Source organism: Eriocheir sinensis, chromosome 34, assembly GCF_024679095.1.
Source record: "Eriocheir sinensis breed Jianghai 21 chromosome 34, ASM2467909v1, whole genome shotgun sequence".
In the NCBI taxonomy this organism is placed as follows: domain Eukaryota; kingdom Metazoa; phylum Arthropoda; class Malacostraca; order Decapoda; family Varunidae; genus Eriocheir; species Eriocheir sinensis.
Window position 1 is genome coordinate 8853713 of NC_066542.1, and position 26086 is coordinate 8879798.

The 26086-nt window shown below is 43.5% G+C and overlaps 2 protein-coding genes across 19 annotated transcripts in view; one reads left to right on the forward strand and one right to left on the reverse strand.

Annotated features, from left to right (window-relative positions):
* The window catches only part of LOC127007026 (uncharacterized), a 94882-nt gene extending 78889 nt beyond the window's left edge, over nt 1-15993 (reverse strand). Inside the window, 1 exon segment of the mRNA XM_050877512.1 lies at nt 15393-15993. Coding sequence (XP_050733469.1) covers nt 15393-15465 — 73 coding nt within the window. The 5' untranslated portion in view covers nt 15466-15993.
* The window catches only part of LOC127007025 (uncharacterized), a 206709-nt gene that overhangs the window by 163006 nt on the left and 17617 nt on the right, over nt 1-26086 (forward strand). For 10 of the 18 annotated variants that reach the window (XR_007760033.1, XR_007760032.1, XR_007760030.1 and 7 more), the window contains one exon: nt 21987-22051. Coding sequence is in view for 5 of the 18 variants with exons in the window: in XM_050877506.1 (XP_050733463.1) it covers nt 21987-22051 (65 nt within the window). In the remaining 13 variants the exon portion in view is untranslated. Of the gene's footprint in view, nt 1-5634; nt 6098-15991; nt 16156-21986; nt 22052-26086 lie in introns of those variants that run through there. The other 8 variants (XR_007760025.1, XR_007760028.1, XR_007760027.1 and 5 more) reach the window with 2 other exon arrangements.

Here is a 26086-nt window from a genome sequence, read left to right on the forward strand (position 1 = left end):
GTGTGCGTGGTCAGGCTTCCCCATCCCTTTGTATTTCTTTCACTCTTCCCCCAACGCTTGATTCCTCCTCATTCTGCCGCCTCCATACTCCCCTCTTTTTTATATGTTTCCAAATCTTTGCCATGTTTTCTTCTGCAACAGTCCTTCAGTTAGGCTACGCTCTAATCCCTCCTTCAAACATTTTCATTTAACCTTTTACACGGTATCCCTCCATCAGCCTCAATCATTTAGTTTTTTTTTTTTTTGCACCTTATTTTACTACCTTCGTTTATTTTCTATCCGGTTGAAACATTACGCCGTCTACCATCCATATCACTCACTTTCCGTCTCCTTCCTTTTCCTCTGATTTCCGTGGCATTTTCGGAGTATAAAAAACAAAAGTGATATAACTTTGCTTTTCTTCCCTTCAGAGGGATAAGCCAGAGTACATACCCCCCCCCCCCTCTCTCTCTCTCTCTCTCTCTCTCTCTCTCTCTCTCTCTCTCTCTCTCTCTCTCTCTCTCTCTCTCTCTCTCTCTCTCTCTCTCTCTCTCTCTCTCTCTCTCTCTCTCTCTCTCTCTCTCTCTCTCTCTCTCTCTCTCTCTCTCTCTCAATGCAACTTCTATAGAAACAGTAAGAAAACTCTTCGGAGAATGCCACCCAGATTACACTGTGGTTCTTCCGGGAAGTCTCTCTCTCTCTCTCTCTCTCTCTCTCTCTCTCTCTCTCTCTCTCTCTCTCTCTCTCTCTCTCTCTCTCTCTCGCTCTCTCTCTCTCTCTCTCTCTCTCTCTCTCTCTCTCTCTCTCTCTCTCTCTCTCTCTCTCTCTCTCTCTCTCTCTCTCTCTCTCTCTCTCTCTCTCTCTCTCTCTCTCTCTCTCTCTCTCTCTCTCTCTCTCTCTCTCTCTCTCTCTCTCTCTCTCTCTCTCTCTCTCTCTCTCTCTCTCTCTCTCTCTCTCTCTCTCTCTCTCTCTCTCTCTCTTTTCTGATGGGGATGCTGGGATGAAATATATCGTCCTCTCCGTCTTTCTTTCCTGGCAAAATGGCTTTCGCAGCTCCAAGTGAATCACGGTTACTGGGTCGGCCATTACGCATGATTACCGGGTAAGTCTTGGCAGCCCGTGCGGATAGGTTGGATGGTCTTCAAGGGCAGGGGGGAGAGGAGACACTGAATGAGCTGTCTCCCCTTCCAGTGCACCTGCAGGCGAGGGAGAGCTTAGAGTGCAGTAATATGTGTTTACGTGCCGCGGGAGAAGCTGAGGTTTTAGCCAGTGAAGAAGCCGTCTCTTGTTGACCCACGTTGAAAAAAAAAAATAGTATCTCCTGTTAAGTGTCTGGAAGCAAAAAAAAAAAAAAAAAAAGATATACACACTGTGATTAAGAAACATTATTATAGAAAACTAAAGTATAGACTGGATATGAACAGTCGACGAGGTAAAAACTGTGTAGTAATAGTAGTAGTAGTAGCTGGTGTTGAAACTTGTACCTCTAAAGTGGTATAATTCCACAATCAATTTCATTAAAGAGAATTTAGTGAAAATACCCTTGTAAGCTATGCAAGTAAAAGAGCTGGCATTTACTAAGCATAAAATGACAAGCAAAGTAAGATTATGGCAGTAACGAGCGTCAGCAGCAGCAACAAACAAGCCGTAGTCCTTTAGGAGGCGCGTCTGCCGGGAAGAGTGTCGGAGGAGCTTTTTCATGGACGCGTCGGAGCAAAGACATAAACGGACACAGACCGAAGACAGCCCTTTCTCTTCCTAATCTTCTCCCACTCACTCTCTTTGGCAGACTCAGACAAGGATCCACTTTCTATTTAACGACAGTAACGATAGAACAGAGAGAGAGAGAGAGAGAGAGAGAGAGAGAGAGAGAGAGAGAGAGAGAGAGAGAGAGAGAGAGAGAAAGTAATTTTAAAGTGGGTCACTGAGTTCTATGCTGAAAGTTAGTATATTTTCATTCGCCGGAGTCCTAACCTAATATTTTTTTCATGTTTATTCAATTTTCTTCCTTTCATATCCTCCTCCTGCTCCTCTTCCTCCTCCTCCTCCTTCTCTTCCTCCGCCTTCTTCTCCTGTCCCCTTTCTCCCTATTAAGTTTCCAAGCGCTGGTGCTTTGTGCCGAGAGCTTCTTCACCCGCCTGCATTTTACAGTTTTTCTTCGTTTCATCTTTCCTCATCCACTTTCTCCCCCCGCTCGTCTTTCTTGTTTTATTCACCCAGTTCCATCCATCTACATTTCCTACTCCTCCTCACCCTTCTTCTCCTCCTTCTCTTCCCCTTCGCCTCCTGCTCCTCCTACTCCTCTATTACTGTCATTCTCTTCATATATTTCTGTATTTGTCCTCACACACACACACAAACACACACAAACACAAGCACAAACACACGATGTAAATGCTCGTTTCGTTAGTGGATGCGTACAAATAGCGTGCTGGCAAGTTGATGGGTGCGGAGATGTGTATGTAAATGAGATGTTAAGTGTGAAGTGTGAAGGGAAGTTTGTCTGTGTATCTCTGTGTTTAGTGGTTAATTCACCATGGTCTGTTCATGTGCTGGACTTGCGATCACCAGCCAGTGCCCTCCCTGAATGAGCTTGGAACTCCGGTGACGGATCTTTTTGAATGGCTGGAACCTTTCCCCCCCACACACACGAGAGGCGGGACACGACCCCCGATCGATACCCGGTACCCATTCACTGCTAGGTGGACAGCAGGCACGGATTGAAGGAGACTGCCCATCCCTCTCCACTCTGCTCTGGAATCGAATCCGAATCCTCTCTGTTGGAAGGCAAGCGTGTTAACCATTACACTACAGAGCTTCGTGTGTAATAATAATAATAATCAATTCATTAGAGTAATCGCAGCCGTTACGCTGAAAATGTACATATTATGAATACATTGTCGAATATAAAAAAAAAAGTACGACATGAAAGGGGTGTGGGGGAATGGTGTGGTGATGGTTGAAAGGGGGGAGGTGAGGTGGTGGAATGCAGTGTGGTGGTGCTCAAGGGGGTGGTGTGTGTGTGTGTGTGTGTGTGTGTGTGTGTGTGTGTGTGTGTGTGTGTGTGTGTGTGTGTGTGTGTGTGTGTGTGTGTGTGTGTGTGTGTGTGTGTGTGTGTGTGTGTGTGTGTGTGTGTGTGTGTGTGTGTGTGTGTGTGTGTGTGTGTGTGTGTGTGTGTGCCCTTTTTTGTCTTTCCATAATATTTACAAGCCACTAAAATATCAAATAGAGAATGAGATTAAAAATGTTGGAAAATGCGAAAAAAAACAACTTCGTATATATTCAATTTTTTAAAAACAATGGTGCAGAGAGGTGCTTTCCTTTGAAAAAAAAATGTTCCTAAATAGTTCTCCAGCAAAGAAATATATGCTCATAGTTTTTATTGACCCTAACTTACGCCACAGAACTTTATCCTAAAAGTATTCAGGGAGGTAAACTTTGGACACGACCAAGAACAAGAAACGGATAAAACAATTTCGGATCCAGCAAAATTCTCCGTTATTTTGACAACATAAATGGAAAAAAAAAAGTAAGTCAACGCGAATAGAGATGGAAACGCTTCATGATAATAATAATACAAAATATACATGTAAGAACAAGGAGCATGGGAGAAGCGGAGAAAAAAATGTAGCTCATGAGTGAAATTTGAAGAGCTGGAAGAGGCATTTGTGATGGAGGGGATTGCCAGTGATGAATGATGATGATGATGATGATGGGGATGGTGGTGGTGGCGGACTGGTTAAGTGTGTGTGTGTGTGTGTGTGTGTGTGTGTGTGTGTGTGTGTGTGTGTGTGTCTGTGTCTGTCTGTCTGTCTGTCTGTGTGTGTGTATGTGTGTGTATAATTCACCATGGTCTGATCACGCTCTTGTCTTGCGATCCCCAGCCAGTCTCCTCCCCTGTGTATGAAGGGACGGATGAGTCAGTCTTGTTCCTTAAGTCTGCGAGGCGCGAGGCCATGACTAGACACCCACCGGCCCACGCGTCCCGCCTGATTGCCTAAGTTCCCGGTCCCTGATTGGTCACTTGTTATCCCGAGGCGCTGCGTCAGGCACGAAGTATTATTCTTTAATGGAACTTAAATGCTAATTTCTTGGGAAGATCAGTCCGGATTAGTGGTAACTAATTTATTTCAATGAGAATGGTTAGAATATTTTAAGACTGAAGGCAATTTAAAAGCTGTTTCAAGAGGCAGTGTGACTGACGTCCTTAATGGCCACTCTGAATGCGCCCATAATGGAGATGCCTTAAAACAGAGATGTACAGGAGGAGCTTTTTCGTCCTTTTCTTATTCCTCTAATTGTGGGAAATGAAAACATGAAAACAAAAATACGAGTCCGATAAAAAGAAAAATCCACCTATTAGCAATCCCAACGTCCTCTGTGTGTCTGAGTGACCCTATTAGTGAAGCCTTCCCCTGGCGCTGCGGCGTTTGTGGCGGGGGCTTGTGAGGTGTATCGAGTGGCGGGTGGCGCGACGGCTGGACGCTCTCTCTTGGTTTTCGTGGACGCGGCCGGGCTATCAACACACGAGGGTCGGAAGGAAATGAGGTCGGGCTGACCATCTCCGGCAAGCAATCTCGTGGCGTCGGTGGAGCACGAGACCTTTTGTGAGGCTCCAGCAACTAAATGCCGGCCGGGAAATACATGGGGTCGAGTCATGAGAGCACCGACGCCCCCCAACCCTGCCCCCTCGCGTAGAAAGGTGTTAGTGGGTGCACGAATACCGCGTCATGGAGTAGCTTTTTTTCCTTCTGGGGACTATTAAAGACTTCCCATGATACGCCACTGCAGCAATCACGGTGGCGCTAAGACGTAACTCAGAACGCCATTCATGTTAGACCAGAAATAGAGAGATTTTTCTTTTCTAAGGCAAAGGAAGCAGTTCAAGGGCAAAAAAAAGACGAAAACCCCCGCCAATCACTGTTCCTATAAAAAAAAAAATTAATTATAGAAGAGTTGCCCAAATAGAGGTCAATGTCGGGAGGAGATTTGCCCTGATACTCCTCGCTTGATGGAGGTCAAATCGTATTGGGAACTTTCAAAGATATAACCTGAGACGCCACTTCAACAATTGCTGTCACACTAAAACGTCAACTTAGTCACAATTTATGAAAAACTGAAAAAATACATCGTGCATTTTTAATTGATATCATGAATGGATAGGATACGTTTAAATAAGGAAAACTGCGGGGAGGCGAAGCGTGAAGTGCCAGAGGCGTCTCATGGTGGCGAGGGTGCTGTGGAGGGGGCGAGCAGGATCGTTGTGGTGGAGCGAGGATTGTAAGCCGCCGTGTGGGAGGGCGTTAATATTTAGTAGCACCAGATTGGGGGGGTGGAGGGGCAGGAGGCAGGGGGGGGGGACGTTGCAGCTGGAGGAGCGAGAAGCATTGTGGCCCGGTGGAAGTTACCGCCCTATTTCAGACACTTGTGCTCGTAGCCATGAGACCTTGTTATATATCATAGTTGTATCGATTCAGTTACCTCCGTGTTAGTTCTACTTCTTCTACTTCTACCACTACTACTGTTGTTACTACTACTACTACTGCTACTACTGCTGCTACTGCTATTACGTCTCATCATATTTTTCTAGATCATGAAAGAGACAAGGTAAAGCACACGAACATTAACCCCAAAAATAAAACCTCTCGTCAACAGCTCGGCACAATGTCATGACTGCTCGGCGAGTCACTCCATCAGGGTGCAAGCATGGCGTAATCCCAGTAAGCGTTGCGTGAGGGTCAGCCATGCGCAGAAACAAGGCTCCAACAAGCTACTAGTCCCCAAGACAGGCACGCTCCTTGCATCACAAGTCCGTGTTTAGAGCCCTTGCTTCCCAACCCTCCAGAAGCCTCGCTCGCCTCGCTCTTGCCTCTAGAGCTACAGAAAGTTTTGGACACGGCATGGTCACGATGAGTTGACTTCGCCTGGTAATGGAAGGGCGCGGCAAAGTTCAGGCCAACTCTCACCTCCCAGTGGCTGTCTCTGTTTGTTGGGCGACACGCCGGGCCGTCACTGGCTTGGCTGGAGCGCGGCCACATAAATTATTTTCCAGCCTGCATGAATACTGGACCCCCTCGCCGTTGCTTCTTACATGTGATGGAGCCTAACATGTTCTTTTGTGTTACATCTATTTCGCTCTGTTTTAAAGAAAATACGTTCCTTGCTCTGCTGGCCGTTTCCTGACTTTCAGGATTAACTTTTTTTGTAACTTTTTTTTCGTTTCACAACTAGTAAAGTTAGTGAAAAATATATGGGACTTTATTGCCTCCCCTTAATCCCCTAACTTTCAGTCGTAGCTTTTTATAAAGAGTTGCATGGAAAATATTTCGCAAACAAGACCTTGGAGTATAGACGCAGCGCCGACCTGCAGAATTTCCCTTCGGAGCCAATCTGAACCAGTAGACGAATATCCCAAATATTCTAAATACAGCAGCAAAGCGAACAAGAATAACAAACAAAACAGCTGCTGTGTACGCTCCCTGGGCATAGAGGGCCAAGCTACCATTGTAAAGGGCAAGGTTACTATTTACTGATCGGGTTTGATTCGTTGGTGGCAAGGGCAGCACGACAACGCGATGATTCGGTTTTCCATTTGTTTACCCTCCCACGATAGACAAACACCAACACACGATTGTTGTCGTTGTTATTGGTGAAATTAAAGGTGGTGACGATGGAAAGAATTATTTTTACTGGTAATGATCTTTGTAATGAGGATGACGTTACATGCACGACGGTGATATTGATGCATCCAGGCTTTCGATAATGGGTGCCGTTAATAAAACCGCTATCGATCATCATGTTCGGTGATGTGGAGGGCAAAGGAGCGGCCTGATCTTCCAGCTTGCTCATACCTGCCTCGTACCTGCGTGGTGGCCTGCAACGTAAGCCATAATTCATACAACTGGAAACAAAACAGACCCGGTGGGCTATTGGTGGGCCCATTCGTGGCGCAGTGGGCTGTTTTATAGTGGCGCTTTTCTAGCTTGGCTCATGCTGCCCATCGGTCCACTTTTAGACAATTTCGGTAGAGTCGGAGTTTACAGGTGGTCATCAGGACAGCTTGTTGTTAGTCTTAAGTCACTCGGCGATGACAGAATATTCAGTTTTTAGCGGTGGGCGAGACTTGAACCGGGAAGTGTGTGTGTGTGTGTGTGTGTGTGTGTGTGTGTGTGTGTGTGTGTGTGTGTGTGTGTGTGTGTGTGTGTGTGTGTTAGATGGAGACACAGACAGACAGAGTGAGGGGAAACAATGTGTCATAATTTCCTTGCGTGTTTTACGTTACTTTCTTATTTTAATCCGCGGACACACAACAACACCTTGCTCTTTTTTGTGTCCTGCTTTACATAATTATATTTGTTACATTTTTTTGCTCTGTTAATTACACTCTTTGTTTTCCACACCGCCCCATATTTGTTTTGTCCTGCCTTGCAAATGAATTTCAGCTCCATCTTGTTTCAGCCCAAAGTTTTTATATACATGATCTTTTTTCTATGATAATCCCCAAACCAAGAACTTTGTATCTTCTCATTCTTTACTCGACGAATCTTTTATCTTCTCCCAGCAGGCAGTGTCCTCCCTTACATGCCTTGCCTAATTTCATCCTTTCGCTCTTTTTCTTTGAACTTGGGCGCAGGTGTTTGGCCCATAAGTTTGTAAACGAGCAGACACTAATTTCACACTTTTGTCTTTAAAGTTCCAGTTAAGCCGCTGCTTCTAAAAGGTGTGTCTGTTTACGGGAAGTTCTTCGTCGCTTCTCTTTCTTTAACTTCCTCGTTCATAAACTGGAGGGAGTTTGGGAATCACCTTGTCATATTTCAAACAATGGACGGGTTGATCAGAGGCTTGGTTTGTCTCCCGGCTTGGTAGCTTATGACTCCACGGCCGCTCGAGGCTCGCGCTGCAGTCGATCTCTTTTTCTGCTACTTTCAAGATTTATGCCTCCAAGCTTTTAGTTTTGTTTTCAAATTAACTGTATTATTATTATTATTATTATTATTATTAGTAGTAGTAGTAGTAGTAGTAGTAGTAGTTGTAGTTGTAGTTGTAGTGTTGTTGTTGTTGTTGTTGTGATTGCTATTCTTTCAATTATACGGTTCCTCTTTCATATAATTTCAAAACCCAAGACGAAATCCTTTAATGAAATATTTATGAACTCGATATATCAAAGGAGCTGGAGAGCAATAAAGTTTTCACATAAATTAACTCCTCCACAATTAGTTCCTCCCAGACGGCTGACTCCAGAGCTTGAGGCAGCCGAGGCCCCTCACAGTCACGAACTAGCTCAGGAAAGTCGAGCTTCTGGAGCCCGCGTCTGAAAGTGTTGTTCGCTAAAGTGGGTTCAAATCACCTCCCATTAAAGCTAATTTTCTGCAGTAATTGTGGCAAGAAAGTAAATGTGTCGGGCGGCGAGTGTTCTTCAGGGCTGACTATGGCAACCCTCAGTGTATAGATTACGCATTTACTCACTGTGTGTTTAGAAATAATATATAAGCTTTTAAGGAATGAGTTTTACGTCGACTTAGAATGTAAAGATATTGGGGGGGTGGGGGGTTCAGTGTGTGTGTGTGTGTGTGTGTGTGTGTGTGTGTGTGTGTGTGTGTGTGTGTGTGTGTGTGTGTGAGAGAGAGAGAGAGAGAGAGAGAGAGAGAGAGAGAGAGAGAGAGAGAGAGAGAGAGAGAGAGAGAGAGAGAGAGAGAGAGAGAGAGAGAGAGAGAGAGAGAGAATGAATGCCAAGATGCCAAGTTAGATATTTTATTGTTCACTGCTGGCCGTAAGTAATTTTTCTATATTATTTTAAGCCAATGTATATCCCTTTTCGGAATGCGATTTTGCTGTGACACTTCTTTTCATAATTTAGAAATCTTTCCACCCCATTTTGCTCCTCAAACGCTCTCATGTTGCCCATGAGGAGAGTACAAGGCAGAGTGGCACCAGAAATATCACTTACACGCCAAACAGCTTGAAATTCATCCACTGTTGCAGCCATTTCTTTGCTGGGTAGCCATGAAACAATACAGTTACCCTGAATGTCCCTTTGTGTAGGGGTCCACTCTGTGTCTGCGGCCCTTTTAGCATAATTAGTATACAGTTAAGCAATCCCAGTTGTTGTTGTCTCGCAAATAGTTTTCTGCATCCAAAATTCGCCAACGAATGAATGTCTGTTTTCTTGGACCGGAGCACGTTTGCCGTAACAACCGGGCAATGCAGGACAATTAGCATATAGTTAACCCACCGCAGCTGAAGCCGAGGTGGTCAGGAGAACCTTTTCAGTTAACTATCTGGTTAGTGCGGTGTCATCAGCGTTGCATGTTAAATCTTTATCCATGAAGAGTTTTGGTATACGAAGTTGAAGGGATTCGATGCACGAGAGACAGAGACAGACAAAGACAAACCGAGACACAGACAAACAGACAGACATAGATGGACGGTGGTGGTGCTAGCTATGACATCACGGGAGAGTTGTTATAGGAAAATCATAACAGAATCGTTTCCACTTTACTCCTCCTCCTCCTCTTTCCCATAATTCATTCAGCCTTCCACTCCTCTTCTACCTCCAATTTTTCGTTCCCTTAAATTCCAATGCCTCCACTTCATCGTTCTCTCCTCTTACTATTCCCACTCGAATCCAAAACATTCTTCATATTTTTCATCTCATCTACCTATCTCTTTCACCTCCCCCTTCTCCTCTTTCTCCTCATCATCATCCTTATCTTGTCTCCTCCTCCTCTTCCTTTTCCTCCTCGGCCTTTTCATCTTTCCCCGTCTGCAGAGAGGTAAGGGAACATCATATTTTCTTCTAAATTATATGAATGATTTAAAGAAGGATAGAATTGAAATTTGTCGAAGAAAATGAATTATTGTTCTTCTTCATGAACTTGAGACAGTAAATGACTGCCTTTCTCTCTCTCTCTCTCTCTCTCTCTCTCTCTCTCTCTCTCTCTCTCTCTCTCTCTCTCTCTCTCTCTCTCTCTCTCTCTTTAATTTGGAAGATTTAAATTAAGCTTCCAATCATTGCCGCAGTTGGACTTATCTTTCAGTCTAAGAGGTAAGAGAGAGAGAGAGAGAGAGAGAGAGAGAGAGAGAGAGAGAGAGAGAGAGAGAGAGAGAGAGAGAGAGAGAGGATGGAAAGAAGGGAGGAGTAAGTAAGAAAGGAAGAAGGAAGAGAAACAAAGAAAAAAACGAGAAAAAAAAACGAAATCCGAAACAGGGACGGGCAGACAGACAACGACACACACATATACATACAAAGACAAACAAGTAAACAGACATCGACTTAGCAGTGAGTAGCGGGCTTTTTTTTCACATTTGTTTCCTTTTATTTATGTCCTTGAACTGACTCCTCTGCTGTAAAAAAAAAAAAAAAAAGATAAATCATAAAAGCAGAAAAGCGAAAGTTCCATTGATAAAATTACAAACGTTCGTAACAGGATGAAATCGAGGCGCTTGAATGATGACTCACTCTCCAAAGTATTAATTTAATCTTCTGTGGAGGACGGAATCGAACGTAGTCTTTTTGGAATGATTGATTTTGTCACAATAAAAAATTACACTGCACTGTTCATATCTAACATTCTGGCTTTCATATCTAACATTCATATCTTACATTCATATCTAACATTCTGGCTTTCATATCTAACATTCATATCTTACATTCATATCTAACATTCTGGTTTTCATATCTAACATTCATATCTTACATTCATATCTAACATTCTGGTTTTCATATCTCACATTCATATCTTACATTCATATCTAACATTCTGGCTTTCATATCTAACATTCATATCTTACATTCATATCTAACATTCTGGTTTTCATATCTAACATTCATATCTTACATTCATATCTAACATTCTGGCTTTCATATCTAACATTCATATCTTACATTCATATCTAACATTCTGGTTTTCATATCTAACATTCATATCTTACATTCATATCTAACATTCTGGTTTTCATATCTAACATTCATATCTTACATTCATATCTAACATTCTGGTTTTCATATCTAACATTCATATCTTACATTCATATCTAACATTCTGGTTTTCATATCTAACATTCATATCTTACATTCATATCTAACATTCTGGTTTTCATATCTAACATTCTGGCTTTCATATCTAACATTCATATCTTACATTCATATCTAACATTCTGGTTTCATATCTAACATTCTGGCTTTCATATCTAACATTCATATTTAACATTCATTCATTCATATCTAACATTCATATCTTACATTCATATCTAACATTCATATCTAACATTCTGGTTTTGGAAAGACTGACTTTGCCACACTGCACATTTCATATCTAACATTCTGGTTTTCATATCTAACATTCATATCTTACATTCATATCTAACATTCTGGCTTTCCTATCTAACATTCATATCTTACATTCATATCTAACATTCATATCTAACATTCTGGTTTTGGAAAGACTGACCTCTGACCACACTGCACAGCTCATATCTAAATTCGGGTTTCCAATTAACGCAGATTAAATCACAATATACCTGGATGTCGATTAAATTACCTCTAGTATTGATATCGTTCGCGGTCATAAAGGTAAACACAATCACTCTGGGCTAATTCTCGGGCATATTTTGTTGAGTTAAGGCCGGGTCACACGAGTATTTATTTCGGGAATTTTTGACGCCGGCACTTTTTCACGTCGGTGGTTTTGCCGAAAAAGAGGGCGCGTTTAGACATATATGTAGAGCGACAGCAGGTAAAGGCAATTAAGAGGTTAGCAAGGCAGTTAAATCTTCTTGGATGTCTTGCCGCCAGCTGCACTTTTGGTGATCTGGGATTCTTTGAAGGGGTGTAGTTGTACGTGTGTTTGCAAAGGTTCTCAGTGTCATGTAATTCTATAACCAAAAAAATTCACATCCACGAGACTCCGCAGTTAACTTTACAACACATTTTTTTTCCTTTTTTTTTGTTTCCGATTGCGCGTTTTGTTGATTATAAGCAAAGCCACACTGATGTACTATTATTCCCAGGCGTGTAGAGTAATTTGTAGTGATTTTCTGATCCGTTGCTACGACGCTTTGAGCCTGGCAACATAAAATATCTACTGCATTCTCAAGTTAATTAATATTTGCTTAACTCGTAACATTTCATACAAAAACCACATGAACCTCGTAAAAACCCTTCAGAGATTTGCTTTCCGCTTTTGACACACCTGAAGGTCTGCATAATTTGAAGTACAGTGCGTTATGTAAACTCAATTTTACCAGCGTGGAAGCCTTTGTTCTCGCAAATGAAATATTTTAGCTAATAATGGCCCGGACGGTGTTAGCTTTACCTGCTCTCCTTCCTAATTAAGAGAGAGAGAGAGAAATTCAGCAGCAATCCCCGGTTTCCACGCCCGCGGTAATCCCTCAAGCCGCCCCGTGTCGCTCCTTAATCGACCTCGTATAAATCCATCTAAGAGAAAGCCGCCGACGCCGTCCTTTAATCCGTCATCTGCCTCCTCGGGCCAGACTCCTCCCTCTCACACTCTTCCTGCGCCTCCTCTTCCTCCTCATCCTCCTCTTCCTCTTTCTCTTCCTAACGTACCCTGGCCATTCACCTGATTGAATTTCGTTTTCATTCTGATCTTGCTTTTTTCTGTCACCTTTTCTATGTATCTTATTTTCCTGTATTCTATGTCCGCGGTTTAGTCACGATTCATCCTATTTTCTTATGACCTTGATTTGAATTCCATTTCTCAACCTAGTAAATTATGTGAATTATATTGAATGTTGAACTGAAGCAACTAATTTATATCCTATTTTGTTATGTTCTGAATTTAAGTTATTAGTTTATTTATATTTGTTGCAACCTGGCTTTAATCATTTTTTGTTATGGCTTATTATGCAATATCATTAGTATTCGGCAGCTATTCACGTTGCATTTGCAGGGTATTATAGACCAATATTATGTGTCCATCTATATTTAATTTGAATGGACAATGTGGTCCTGTACGCGTCGCTCGACCCATGGTTATCGACGTGCGACACGCAGATTATAATTTAAAACATTGAATCTTTTTACATTTTTTTTAAGTAATATGGTGTGCGGCGTGGCCAAAACTAGACACTTTCCTGTAAAATTCGTTGATCATTAGTTTTCTCTTCCTCTCCCTCACCTCAATCCCCTTCACCCCGCCCCCCCCTACTCACGGTCACTCACTCATTCATTCACACACTCATATCCCACACACAGGCATCCTATTGACCACCGTGTACATCACCCAAAACAAAAAAACAATCATAGCATATAATTTCTAATATTTTATCTGTAAAGCAAATACTCGAACCCTTTGTAAACACCACAGTACAATTTTGCCAGTAACCATTTATGCATTATTTATTTTTATATATAACAACAAACATTTATCCCTCGGTTTAAAACTTTCATGTCAGGACTCGCACCGGAAACCCATCTGCCCAATACCAGCTGTCACTCCCAAACCCGAATGGCGAGGCACAACGGCCACAAGAATTACTTCCACTTATATAATTGTTGGGAACTATGATTTAATTACTCAACTGTATGCAGAGTGGTGGGTGTTGTGTTGTTATTCTCCCCCCCCCCCTCTGTCACCTCCTCCATGTACCCACTCCCTTCCCCTCACCTCTGATCTACTTCTTACCTTTTCAGTATTTTTACCCGTTAGCTTCCCCCATTCACCTTTCCAGTCTTGTTGTTATCATGAGTGGGCGTTGTCGTCTTCCTTCCTTTACCCTTCTTTGTCCCCTCACCTCCGAGCTATTTCTCACCTGTACCTTACTCATACCCGTTAGCTTCCCTCATTCACCTTTCCAGTCGAGTTATCACGAGTGGGCGTTGTTTTCTTTCTTCCTTTATCCTTCTTTGTCCCCTCACCTCTGCTTCTAACCCTCACCTGTTGACCTTAATCTTAGCCAGTTTTTCACCTTTGTTATGTAGATCTTCCCTTTTCCTCTCGTGTCATCATCCCCATGCACCTCTTTCCTTCACCTCATCTCTGCCTCACCTTACTTGTTCCCGTTAAGGTCCTCATCTGTTTCCTCCTGTTTCTTTTACTCCGTTTTTTTTTTTCCTTCTTACCCCGCCTCCTCATCCCTCATCCCTTCTCCCTCAACTCATCCCTGTCTGTTTTCAAAGTCCCCCGTTTTCTTCATCTTTGTTCCGATACTCTTGTTTTTTTTAACCTTTGCTGTGTTCTTTTCCTCCTTCCAGATCATGTTGCCCACCTCTTTCCTTTACCTCATTCCTGTCTCTTCCCTTTACCTGCTCCCTTTACCTTTCTCTCGTGTTCTCCATTACTTATCACCTTCCTTTTACCTGTCGATACCCTCCTCACACCGCCACCAGCCCGTTCTCGTCATCTCCTACGCCCCTATTCCCAAGTCAGAAACGAGCACTGAGAGTCTCCTCCATTATCCCTTAAACACATCATACGCAGTCGTGAAGAAGAATCCGGAGAAGGAAGAGGAGAAGGAGGAGGAAGAGGAGGAGGAAAAGAAGGCTTGAGAAATATATCTTGTTGGAGGCAGGCAGTTGAGAAGCTTCCCTCACACACGACTTCCTTCATGTCTCACTGAAAATTTGATCGACTGAGAGAGAGAGAGAGAGAGAGAGAGAGAGAGAGAGAGAGAGAGCAGAGAGCAGAGAGAGCAAAGAGACTGACTGACCGACTGACTGACCGACTGACATACTGACTGACTGACAGATAGATGAATGTGGCAGATATGATGGAAGAGAGATCTATGTGGGTGGAGGCATGATCTAAAGGTCGAGGCAGAGAGACAAATAGAAGACTGACAGAAGGACAGACGGGCGGACAATGCCATAACAGTTCGATGCTTATTTGACAAACAACTACAACGCTTGGGTAAAGGCGTTGATAGTTTGCAAAGGATTTATGCGTATTAGAGGCTGTGATTTACGTGTGTGTGTGTCAGTATGTGTGTGTGTGTGTGTGTGTGTGTGTGTGTGTGTGTGTGTGTGAGAGAGAGAGAGAGAGAGAGAGAGAGAGAGAGAGAGAAGTTAGTTTTACATTTCGCAAATTCTTTTCGTGATAAATCAATACTCCCTCAATCTGTAATGTATGTTTATTTTATGTAGGGCTACTTACTATATTTCTGTTCTTCAACCCCTTTACTTTGCCACAATTTGCTATTGAAAATCATTCATATTGTGCTGTGGATTCCTGAAGAAAACAATTATTTACACTTTGGACTTTAGACACATGTGGGAGGGCATTCGTGAGGGGGGGTGAAGGGAGGTGACAGGGGAAGGAAGGGTGCGAGCCGTGCCTTGGGGATGAGGCTGACAGGTTTGGGGTGCGGTGGTGTGGAGCTGCGCCGCCACCGGAACACAGAAGCAGCACAAAGTAAGAAAACTGCAGCTTTCATCATCAATTCCTTCCACTTACCCGAGTCCTTCGTGGCGGGTGTCGCGGTGACCCAAAAGAAGGTCATCACCATCACGGCGATGCTGAGGCCCATGTTGCCTGGTCCTGGCTCACTCACTCTTCACCGCCTCCTCGATGAAACGTTCTAGTATCCGACAGTTTATAATTTACACCGAGTCTATAATTATAGTCTCGTTTTCTTTTGTTTGGGTACCGTCGTCCAATTTTAATTGATTTATGAGGCGTGACAAATTATATATTTCATTAATTCAGAAAATCGATTGGATAGTTCGTTAAGAGTAGTAACGTTTTCGGGAATTAGTTTTGAGCCTTGACATTGCCCTTGAACACCCCCAGCACACGCTTTTTTTATTCTCCAGCTGTCCTAGTCCTTCAATTAAAATAGATTCCCCTCACCGCCAACATCACTAGTTTTACAGTTTGTCTGTTTATCCTCTCCTTGACGGGGTGCAGAAAGCAGATATGTTTGGTTCACAAGATGTGTGTAACTTTTTCCTCACTCAAACTTCCAGTTTCTTTTCTTTAGTTTTGCATCTATTTTCTAAGATGGTCTTGTTCCTTCAAAATATTCTTGTGATAGTTTTTTTTTCTTATTTAAGGGCCAACAAGCTACCGGAGACCCACTAAGCATACACGGGAGTGGGAAGGAGGTATATCTGTCCACAAGGAGTGACGTGACAGGCTGGCGGCCAGGGAGGAGAGCTGCCGGCGCGCGAGGCACAGAGGAAGCTGAGAGTGCGTCCACCTCCCTTCCCACCCTCAGGTATACTGGCGCCCTCGCCTCTCTCTCTTCGGCATCGCCCGCCGGTCTCTCTCTCTCTCTCTCTCTCTCTCTCTCTCTCTCTCTCTCTCTCTCTCTCTCTCTCTCTCTCTCTCTCTCTCTCTCTCTCTCTCTCTCTCTCTCTCTCTCTCTCTCTCTCTCTCTCTCTCTCTCCCCTACACACACACACACACACACACACACACACACACACACTTACTTTGTGTGTGCGTGTGTGTGAGGGGGCGGAGCGTGGACACAAGTATTTAAACAGCATTAGTGACGGCAAAGTGTACATATTTGGACGCAGCATGTGTAATTATTTTGTAATGAGGTTTTACAGAGCAGAGTAATTCAATAGAAGCCAGATGTCAAAATATATGTTTAAATATACACGAAACGCCTGCAGGGAGTCACAGATTTCCAGAATGCTAGAAAATGACCGCCATTATGACCATTCAGAAAACTGGCGACATAAATGATTTTGCTTGGTTTCAGAGATTATGAGAAAACATTTGGCTCTTAAAACTTTAGCAGTCATGTAAGCACTCAGGAGGCGGGGCGGGGCGGGGCGGCACCGTACGTAAAGGAGTTGGAAAATATAGAGGGAGACAAATCCTACAACATTACAGTTCGCTGCCTTACACACACACACACACACACACACACACACACACACACACACACACACGCACACATAAATACTAACTGTTAACTCAGCAACTAACATTTATGCATGCTGTGTCTAATATTGCCAAGAAACGAACCATAGAAGATTAACGAACAATGGAAAGTCGGACATAAGTTTATCGTCTTAGGTTATACAGAGCAATAAATATTTTAGCTTTAGAACATATAGTGCGTTACTTATGTGTGCTTCTGCCCTTATGATTATAATGCTGTATATGTTATCGACTATTTGTACTATTTTGAAGGTAGGTATGTACTAGTTCTGTCTTCTGAAGGTAAAAAACACTAGTTATTTCAAGTTCAAGGCATATACTGTGTTACCTGTTGATGTTGAAGTCTTCTCCATTATGTTGAGGTGCTCGCGCAATCAGGAATGTAAGGGAATACTGTGTTTTGGTTAGTTAGGCTTCTTGAAATGGCTGTGTTTTTGTTTCCCAGCCATCTTGTTTTTTGTTTTCGGTAATGATGTTTTTCGTTCGGGCGTTGTTACTGTGTTTACCTGTGGTGGTGGTGATGGGGGTGGTGATGGTTGTAGTGGTGGTGCTGATAGCGGTGGGGGCGGGGGTGGTGGTGTTGATATGGTTCTGGGTTGACGTGTGGTGTTTGTGATTGGTGGAGGTTGTTGTTTTGGGCTGTGTGGTGTTTTTGGCTGTGCATGGTTAGAGCGAGTGTACACAAAAATGGTGCATCGTTAGGGATAAAAAAAACATTGGTGCGAACTCGCTGTTGTTGTTGATGTTGTTGTTGTTGTTGTTGAATGCTGTCGTACTTCTGTTGACAATGGATGTGGATTTAGGTGTGTTGTTGGTGGTGATGTACGCACGAGAAAAGGAACTCTACTCACTACACATATCGTTCCAATTTCAATCCTCTATACATGGGATTTTGCGATTCTAGCCCAGACTGACGTTGAAAGGCGAACATCATCACCACCTTGGCAGTTAATCATTTTACGGAAGGTTGAACAAATTAAGCTTATTTTCTAGGCAGGGAAGTATTTATAAGAAGCTGTTTCGACGTGAGAAAAGTTCATGTAAACGCGAAAAAGGTTGATTCTTATATAGTTTTGGTACAGTTTTCTGCGTCTTATGAAATTCTGTCTTTCTCTCTCTCTGCCGTCCTTGTCTCTGTTTGTTTGTTGGTTAATATCTCCCATTCCCCCCCTCCCATCCCTCCAGCACCCCTTTTCTCTCTCTCTCTCTCTCTCTCTCTCTCTCTCTCTCTCTCTCTCTCTCTCTCTCTCTCTCTCTCTCTCTCTCTCTCTCTCTCTCTCTCTCTCTCTCTCTCTCTCTCTCTCTCTCTCTCTCTCTCTCTCTCTCTCTCTCTCTCTCTCTCTCTCTCTCAAACACACACACACACACACACACACACACTCGAGTCCCCTAATCCAAATCTCCGAAATGGTCCGCCGAGGCGCCTGTGGGGGTGTATTGGGGGTAGCGCCGCCATCCCCGCGACTTTCCTGCCAACAATTGCGGAGTGTATCCCATCTCAGGGGAGCTCCAAAACAACACAACAATAGCCTTTCGTGAAGCCATGTTTTTCTTTTTTATTAAATGGTGTACAGCTGGATGAATGTTTTTTAATTGATTATGGCTTATTCATATTAGTAAAGTCAGTTTTCATAGACATCCATGGAAAGTAAGAGCGCATTGATAAATAATGGCATCCCTCACGGTTGGTAACGAATGGACTGCCCTTGTCGAGAATGAGTAATGTTCGGACAGCGAGTATGTCTTCTCGCTTCTCGAGTTTATCTGAATACAACATGATGTGGTATCTATCTCATTGAGGATGTAAAAATGTGTGTCTGAGACTTGCATGGCCGAGTGGTCAGCATGTGGACCTTGGTTCGAGTCCCACCGAAACACGTTGATTCTTCAAACCATCGCCGGAAGATTACCCACATGCTATCCAGGTCTTCAATCAACCCTAACTTCAGCGACTTTGTTCAAATGGAGCACCGGGGAGGCAGCATGGGCCAAGGAAGAGTCATATACCACGGCAGCCACTATAAATAATATATGCCTGCGCCACTAACGGGCTGGGGCCGCCCAAGAGGCCACTCAAGACAGCCTACCGGCGCTACAAGCATCACTTAAAAAAAAAAAAAAAGCGCTGGCAGAGGTGTAGTATCAGTTGGATGGGCGGGGCGGAGAACGAGCTGACATCCGCCCTTGTCTGTGTGGTGGTGGCTGTGGTGGTGTACTGGTTGTGGTAGGGTTGGTGGTGATGGTGGCGGCCAGTTGTTAGAAGCTTCGTGGGAGTAGTTCAACCTTTTTCCGTTTGTTTTACGTCCTAATTTACGTCCAGCACCACCGAGAAACAGTATTGAGCGCCTCATTCTGCAGACTTTCCCCAGACGAGTCCTCTCCGCCTCCCTCATTCCGCATTTAACTGTTCGTTGGCACGGCGGGCAGCCCTCAAAGGCGGGTGAATAGTGCCGAGAGCCGCGGCCGCAGAACTAACGATCTGAACCTGGCGACCGTGTAAAGAGGTGTATGATAAGACCGCATCAGTCCGGGAGAGGCTGGTAGACAGACACTGAGATAGGGAGAGACAGACAGACGCAGAACGCTTAGCCTCAGACCTTACTATTATTTCCGATTGGGGCAAGAAGAACCTGGTGTCCTTCAACGCCTCAAAAACACAGTTTCTCCACCTATCCACTCGACACAATCTTCCAAACAACTATCCCCTATTCTTTGACAACACCCAGCTATCACCTTCCTCAACACTAAACATCCTCGGTCTATCCTTAACTCAAAATCTCAACTGGAAACTTCATATCTCATCTCTTACTAAATCAGCTTCCTCGAGGCTGGGCGCTCTGTACCGTCTCCGCCAGTTCTCCCCTGCACAGTTGCTGTCCATATACAGGGGCCTTGTCCGCCCTCGTATGGAGTATGCATCTCATGTGTGGGGGGGCTCCACTCACACAGCTCTTCTGGACAGAGTGGAGGCTAAGGCTCTTCGTCTCATCAGCTCTCCTCATCATACTGATAGTCTTCTACCTCTTAAATTCCGCCGCAATGTTGCCTCTCTTTCTATCTTCTATCGATATTTCCACGCTGACTGCTCTTCTGAACTTGCTAACTGCCTCCCCCCTCCCGCTGACCCGCTGCACTCCACTTTCTCCTCATGCTCATCCCTATACTGTCCAAACCCCTTATGCAAGAGTTAACCAGCATCTTCACTCTTTCATCCCTCACGCTGGTAAACTCTGGAACACTCTTCCTTCATCTGTATTTCCTCCTGCCTACGACTTAAACTCTTTCAAGAGGAGGGTATCAGGACACCTCTCCTCCCGAAACTGACCTATCTTTCGGCCACCTCTTTGGATTCTTTTTAGGAGCAGTGAGTAGCGGGCTTTTTTTTATTAATGTTTTTTTTTTGTGTGTGCCCTTGAACTGTCTCCTTTGCTGTAAAAAAAAAAAAAAAAAAAAAAAGACAAAGACAGGCGGCAAAGCAGACGAGTATACACAACGAGGGTGGTAGAGACAGAGTTGACTTTCCTGTTATGTTTGCACGAGTGTGTTTCCCATTAACTCCATGGCTGTCGGCAGTGTTTAGTATTGGCAGAGATGTATTGACTTGTAGCGTAAACATTTGATATCATGAAGCACCTTTGTGTGTGCGGGGCGCTGATCGATCTCTGTTGTTCCCTGTCGCATTGTAATGAACGAGAGCCTCCTTGATTTTCCTCGAGTCCACAGTGAAGCAACAGAAAAACGGAACAGCAGCACCTCACTCCCTCCACCGCTGTCTCTGTTCCTCCTGCTTTTCCTTCATCAATTATTGGATTCCAATCAGTTCAAACAAAATTTTGAAGGAAGCCCATCAGCGTAACCTTGATAAAAGAGCCAGCCATGGTGGGCACGAACCCTGGTAGGGTCTGACCCCCGGGAGCCTCATCCGCTAGTCAGGGCTGCCCAGACCTTCGCTTCAGAAATTCAAACATTCTCAGTCTCTTTCATCTGGCAGGCAATTACTCGGTTCTTAAATCGTGAGTCAGCAACGTCGAGTAATTGCTATCTTAAGGCTGCTTGATGAGCAGCAAAAGCGCCCCAGGAGTCGCTGATTGCATGTATAAACAGAATTTGCAGCAAGGAATATATAATGATTACGATGTGGTACACTCGTCGGCAAGAATTGTGCACCGCAGTATGAGAGAAAAATGAGAATTAAGTGACAAGAGCGAAATAGAAAACAAAGAGTGGTGGTGCACTGAAATAATATTTTTGAAGTTGAGTCGTGTCTGCTGAGAAAAAATCCTGAAGCAAATTCAACAATGTCAGTGTTTGCTGAAAAAGACGCAGCGACACAGAAGTATTTTTACCAGACACAGAAAATCATAATTTCATGTATTTCGCCGAGTCCCTGCCTTTCCTTTTCATGAAGAGTATGTCGAAAGACGAGGAAATTGGAAGCAGACGTACAAGACCCGATTCCCCGACGGAGCGGCCCAAGGAGCGGCGCGTCTCGGCAGCCGCGGCGAGTATTATATATGATAACAAGACGTTCGGAAACCCCAGGCGTGCAGTGCATATGTGTGTTTATGGTTATTCTTTCCCTAGTGCGAGTGCTGCAGATTTGCTTACGTACCCCTATTATATTTATCATAAAAATTATTATCATTATTGTTTTTCATCATTAGTGTTGTCATCGTTATCATTATCACAACCAATATTACTCATCAGATGGAGGATAACATATTCCACATTGTAGATAAGAACACGGAAAACAAAAGAGTCGCTCCTGCAAAAAATCATATGAAGATGAGTTACAGTTTGCATTTTGCGTTCCATATCCGAAGCTCGCTGGAAATGAACTGAATCATTCTTGTAAAAAAAATAAAAAAGGAAAAGGTTATGTGCGTGTACGACTGCGTGCATGTGTGTGTGTGTGTGTGTGTGTGTGTGTGTGTGTGTGTGTGTGTGTGTGTGTGTGTGTGTGTGTGTGTGTGTGTGTGTGTGTGTGTATCGGGGGAACAGTCCGTTAAATAAATAGAGAAGATATGTTCCCTACCCAGATTTCCCCGTTAATTCGCAGGTCCACGCCTCCTGCACCAAGTAAATAAGGGTTGCATTGCCGCGGCCCTCTCACGCTGACGCAATAATTATAATTACATCATTATTTTCCAGGAGGTCGTCCGTCCCAACGCGCGCACGTCCAGAGGGTCGAGGCGGGGAAGAGAAGAGCCGTGCAGGTAACGTATAGTCTCCTTGAGGATTAACCCGGTAGATGCGGGGATCATATTACTAAAAGGTCCCTCTAAGCGAGAAAAAATGGAAAAAATCATCACTCACGCAAACCATTTCAGAATATATGGCAACGCATTTGTGATCAGTTTATGTATCATCTATTTTGGGGGGTTTATATCGTGGCAAAAATTTGACCCGTCGCTGGTACACGGTAAAGCTACAAATTTGGCCCGTCGCTGCTACCGGGTTAAATAGCCCTATTTTTTTTCTGATCGAGTTTGTCTGTTTTTACCTAGTTGCCGGCATGGATAGCTTCATTTTTTTCATATGTGTCACAGTAGCATCATTTACAGAGATAGCACTTATGATGTGATTTTTCGTTTTTTTATGTAGAAGTCAAGTTTCATATTTAGAATTTTGAGTCATTGATAGTTAGCCTCAGGGGAGTGAATGGTGTCAGGTGCCTATTCACCCACCAGTTACATTTTGAGATGATTCGGCCTCCCTTTTTAATGGCTAGACACTCCACACTATTTTAATGGATAGGCTGTTGATGATGATAATGATAATGATGGTGATAGAATGTTGTAGGTCAGTAGGCAAATACTAGAAGAGTGAAATGAGGACAAGAAAATAAAAATAAAGAATGAAGAAAGAGAAAATGATGATGATGATGATGATGATGATGATAATGGTGGTGGTGGTGTTAGAATGTTGTAGGTCAGTACGCAAATACTAGAAGAGTGAAATGAAGACAAAAAAATAAAAAATAAAGTGAAGAAAGAGAAGACTACCTAATGAAAGCTCTTGAACCGACGAACACACACACACACACACACACACACACACACACACACACACACACACACACAAAACGGTCCGTTTTTCCACATTTTTTTTCTTCCTCCATGCAACTTTCAAAATTACTTTCTCGTCGTTGTTTTTAAAATGGAATTCATAGGAAGCCTGCCATCGATTTTCTTCTTTTTTTTCTCTTTTTATTTATTTTTTTTGCGTCGTGGTTTTGCGCCCAACTGTAGCGACGTGAGATATATTTGTTTTCGTTCCTCTTTTCCGCCGCTTTGTTTCATTTTTTTTCTTTTCTTTTTTATCTTATTTTTTCGCGTCCTCTCAAAACACTTTCTATGCTGATCGAAAAATTATCACCCCCACCCCCACCCCCCCTCGCCCACCCACCCCCCCAAAAATTGCGCACCACTCGTGACTCCGGGCCGCGAGAGACAATAAATAGGGAAACCAGTGCGGGAAAGAGAAAAATACAAGTACATTCACGGTCTTTGCATATCCCGAATGGCTGGGAATTGCACTGCTCGATTTGTATAAGTAAATTTATTTCTCCTTCTTCTTCTTCTTCTTCTTCTTCTTCTTCTTCTTCTTCTTCTTCTTCTTCTTCTTCTTCTTCTTCATCTTCATCTTCATCTTCATCTTCATCTTCATCTTCATCTTCATCTTCATCTTCTTCGTCTTCGTCCCGTCCTTCCGTCGCCGCTCATCTTCCTTTCCCACTGTCCTTGAGCCTGTGGTGAGTGAAAACGCCTGACCCCGAGAATTAGTGTTACGTCCTGGGTATCACAATTTACTTTTCCTATATGTACCAGCCTGGGAGGGAGGATGAGCAGCTGGGTGGGTAACGCGGCGACTGCCCTTATTTCTGGCGTTCGTGTTAGACCTGATTCGTCGTAGCATTCAGAAATAGCAAAAAGATGCCATGATGTTACCTTGGAGCTCCTTCATGTGAAATCTCCTGCCGGTGGTGACGCTTGGGAGCTTAACTAATTATGCTAACCGTAGAGAATGTGGATCCACTGTGACTGCTGGAGGCTATGCTGGTGTGATGGAAGTGTTTATGAGCATGGCTACAGTTTTCTTTGATTGGTGAGGAATTTCTTGTCTGTAGTCCATGCTTATAACTAGCCTTGTGTGTCGTGTAGTGAAGTGTAGTGGGAAAAGGTGTGGGTGTTGTTTGTTTGTTTGTGTGTGGTGGTGGGGGGGGGGGGGGGGGGGGATGTCTGCATCTGTGTTCCTTCCATCAAAAACGGTGAACCTATGACAGTTAAAGCTTATTTCCACTTTCGATAAGACAAACTGGTTCCTCTCGCTCACGTTGTTATAATCCTATCCTTCTGCTGCTTCGTCAGTGCTCACGTTTGCCTTGGTCGTTGCTAAGCTTCGTGGCAAGGTGGTGCGCAGACCTCGCCCCTTCCTTCCATCCCCTCCCATTGTTCCTCCTAGTTCGTCGTCTTTTTCCTCCGGCTTTTTTCTTTCTCTGCTTCGGTTGGGCGCACCGCCCAACCGCCTCCTCCCTCTATCTCATCCCTCTGCTTCTCCTTGTTCGCTGTCTTTTTCCTTCAACCTTTTTCTTTCTCGGCCTCGGTAGTCTTTTTTTTTTTTAAGTTTTGGATGAGAATCATTGTGCGCCAAAATCTGAAAACCTGATATAAAGTTTGAAATACTTGGAGTGGATGAAAAGCAATAACAGTAGCATCAGCAAAGGCAGCAGTAACTTTGGTAGTAGTAGTAGTAGTAGTAGTAGTAGTAGTAGTAGTAGTAGTAGTAGTAGTAGTAGTAGTAGTAGTAGTAGTAGTAGTAGCAGCAGCGGCGGCGGCAGTAGTAGTAGTAATGGTAGTAGTAGTAGTAGTAAAGTAGTGGTAGTAACGGTAGCAGTAGTAATAGTAGTGGTGGTGGTAGTGGTATAATAGTGGACATCACGAATTAACTTTGTGTTGGGTGCTGTACTACTGGGTGAGCGGTACACGTGAGTACGTTTCTATAAAGTTTGCTGATTTGTTGATGAAGTGCGACATTTTTAATACAAACGTGCCCTATGTATTGCATTATGCTGTAGCAAATATGAGAAGAGCTCTATTCCTGTCAGGTGTAAATATCTTTTTTTTTATTCTGTTGTGCATAAAATGCAACAAGTTGTCGCAGGAATATGATCACAAGTTGAAATGGAAAAGGTACGAGTAATTCAGAAATGTCGCAGCAGTGCTTCTCATTTTCATCATCAAACGATGTCGCAAGATGAAAATGTTCGCATCCAGAAAACATCCGCATATAATCTGACACTCGCCTCCGTATCTGCTTCTATATTCAGAAACTGACATCTGTAATTACATCCGCATCCACTAAATACGAAAGCATGATATCCTCACACATCCACATCAGCAGGCCTCTGAATTCAGATTTCCGATACAACTCTAATGCGTGTGAGTGTGTTGTGTGTGTGTGTGTGTGTGTGTGTGTGTGTGTGTGTGTGTGTGTGTTCGCGTACATACATACGTACGTGCCTGTGCACGCACACAGATGAGGCGGGACTCTTTAGGGCGTCACCAGACTTCCTCTTTATAGACACCTAACGAATGTGGTGACTGGTGAGCATTGTGTCTGAATTTTGAGTCCGTGGTGTGCATTAGATGATTTCTGCTGCAGCAGATTTTGTTTTGTACAGATGAAAACCTTCCCATTTTTGTCTTACCTTGTAAACTTTCTTTTTTTATTATTCATAGCCTGTTATGATTATGATGGTTAATAATAATAATAATAATAATAACAATTGTTATTAATTTTATTATGGTATTTTCATGGCAACAATGATTACCATTCCCACCACTAATACTGGCGTTCGATGCCTCCTTTGATAGCGGTAGTAATAACCAATTCAGTTTCATTAAAAGAGAAAAAGAAAACAGTGAATGTCATAAAACGAAGTGGCGTCAGCTGAGTGGCCGTCCAGCCCCGGTAATGAAACCATTCAGACCTCCGAACTTATTTCACCTCACACTTCACAAAATGGACAACGCCAGCGCCAATTCATAAGCCTCCACGATGCAATCATTCCACTCACTCGACGCGCATGAAAAAACAGATCCTTCATTTTTTCGTACTCTTTTTTTCATTTATCAGCCACCGATATCCCTACCTCTTTACAAGCATATATGTATTTGTGTATGTATATATGTATGTATTACGTACGCATGTCTATATACCCTGACCTTCCTTTTTTTTAGTTTTCGGTT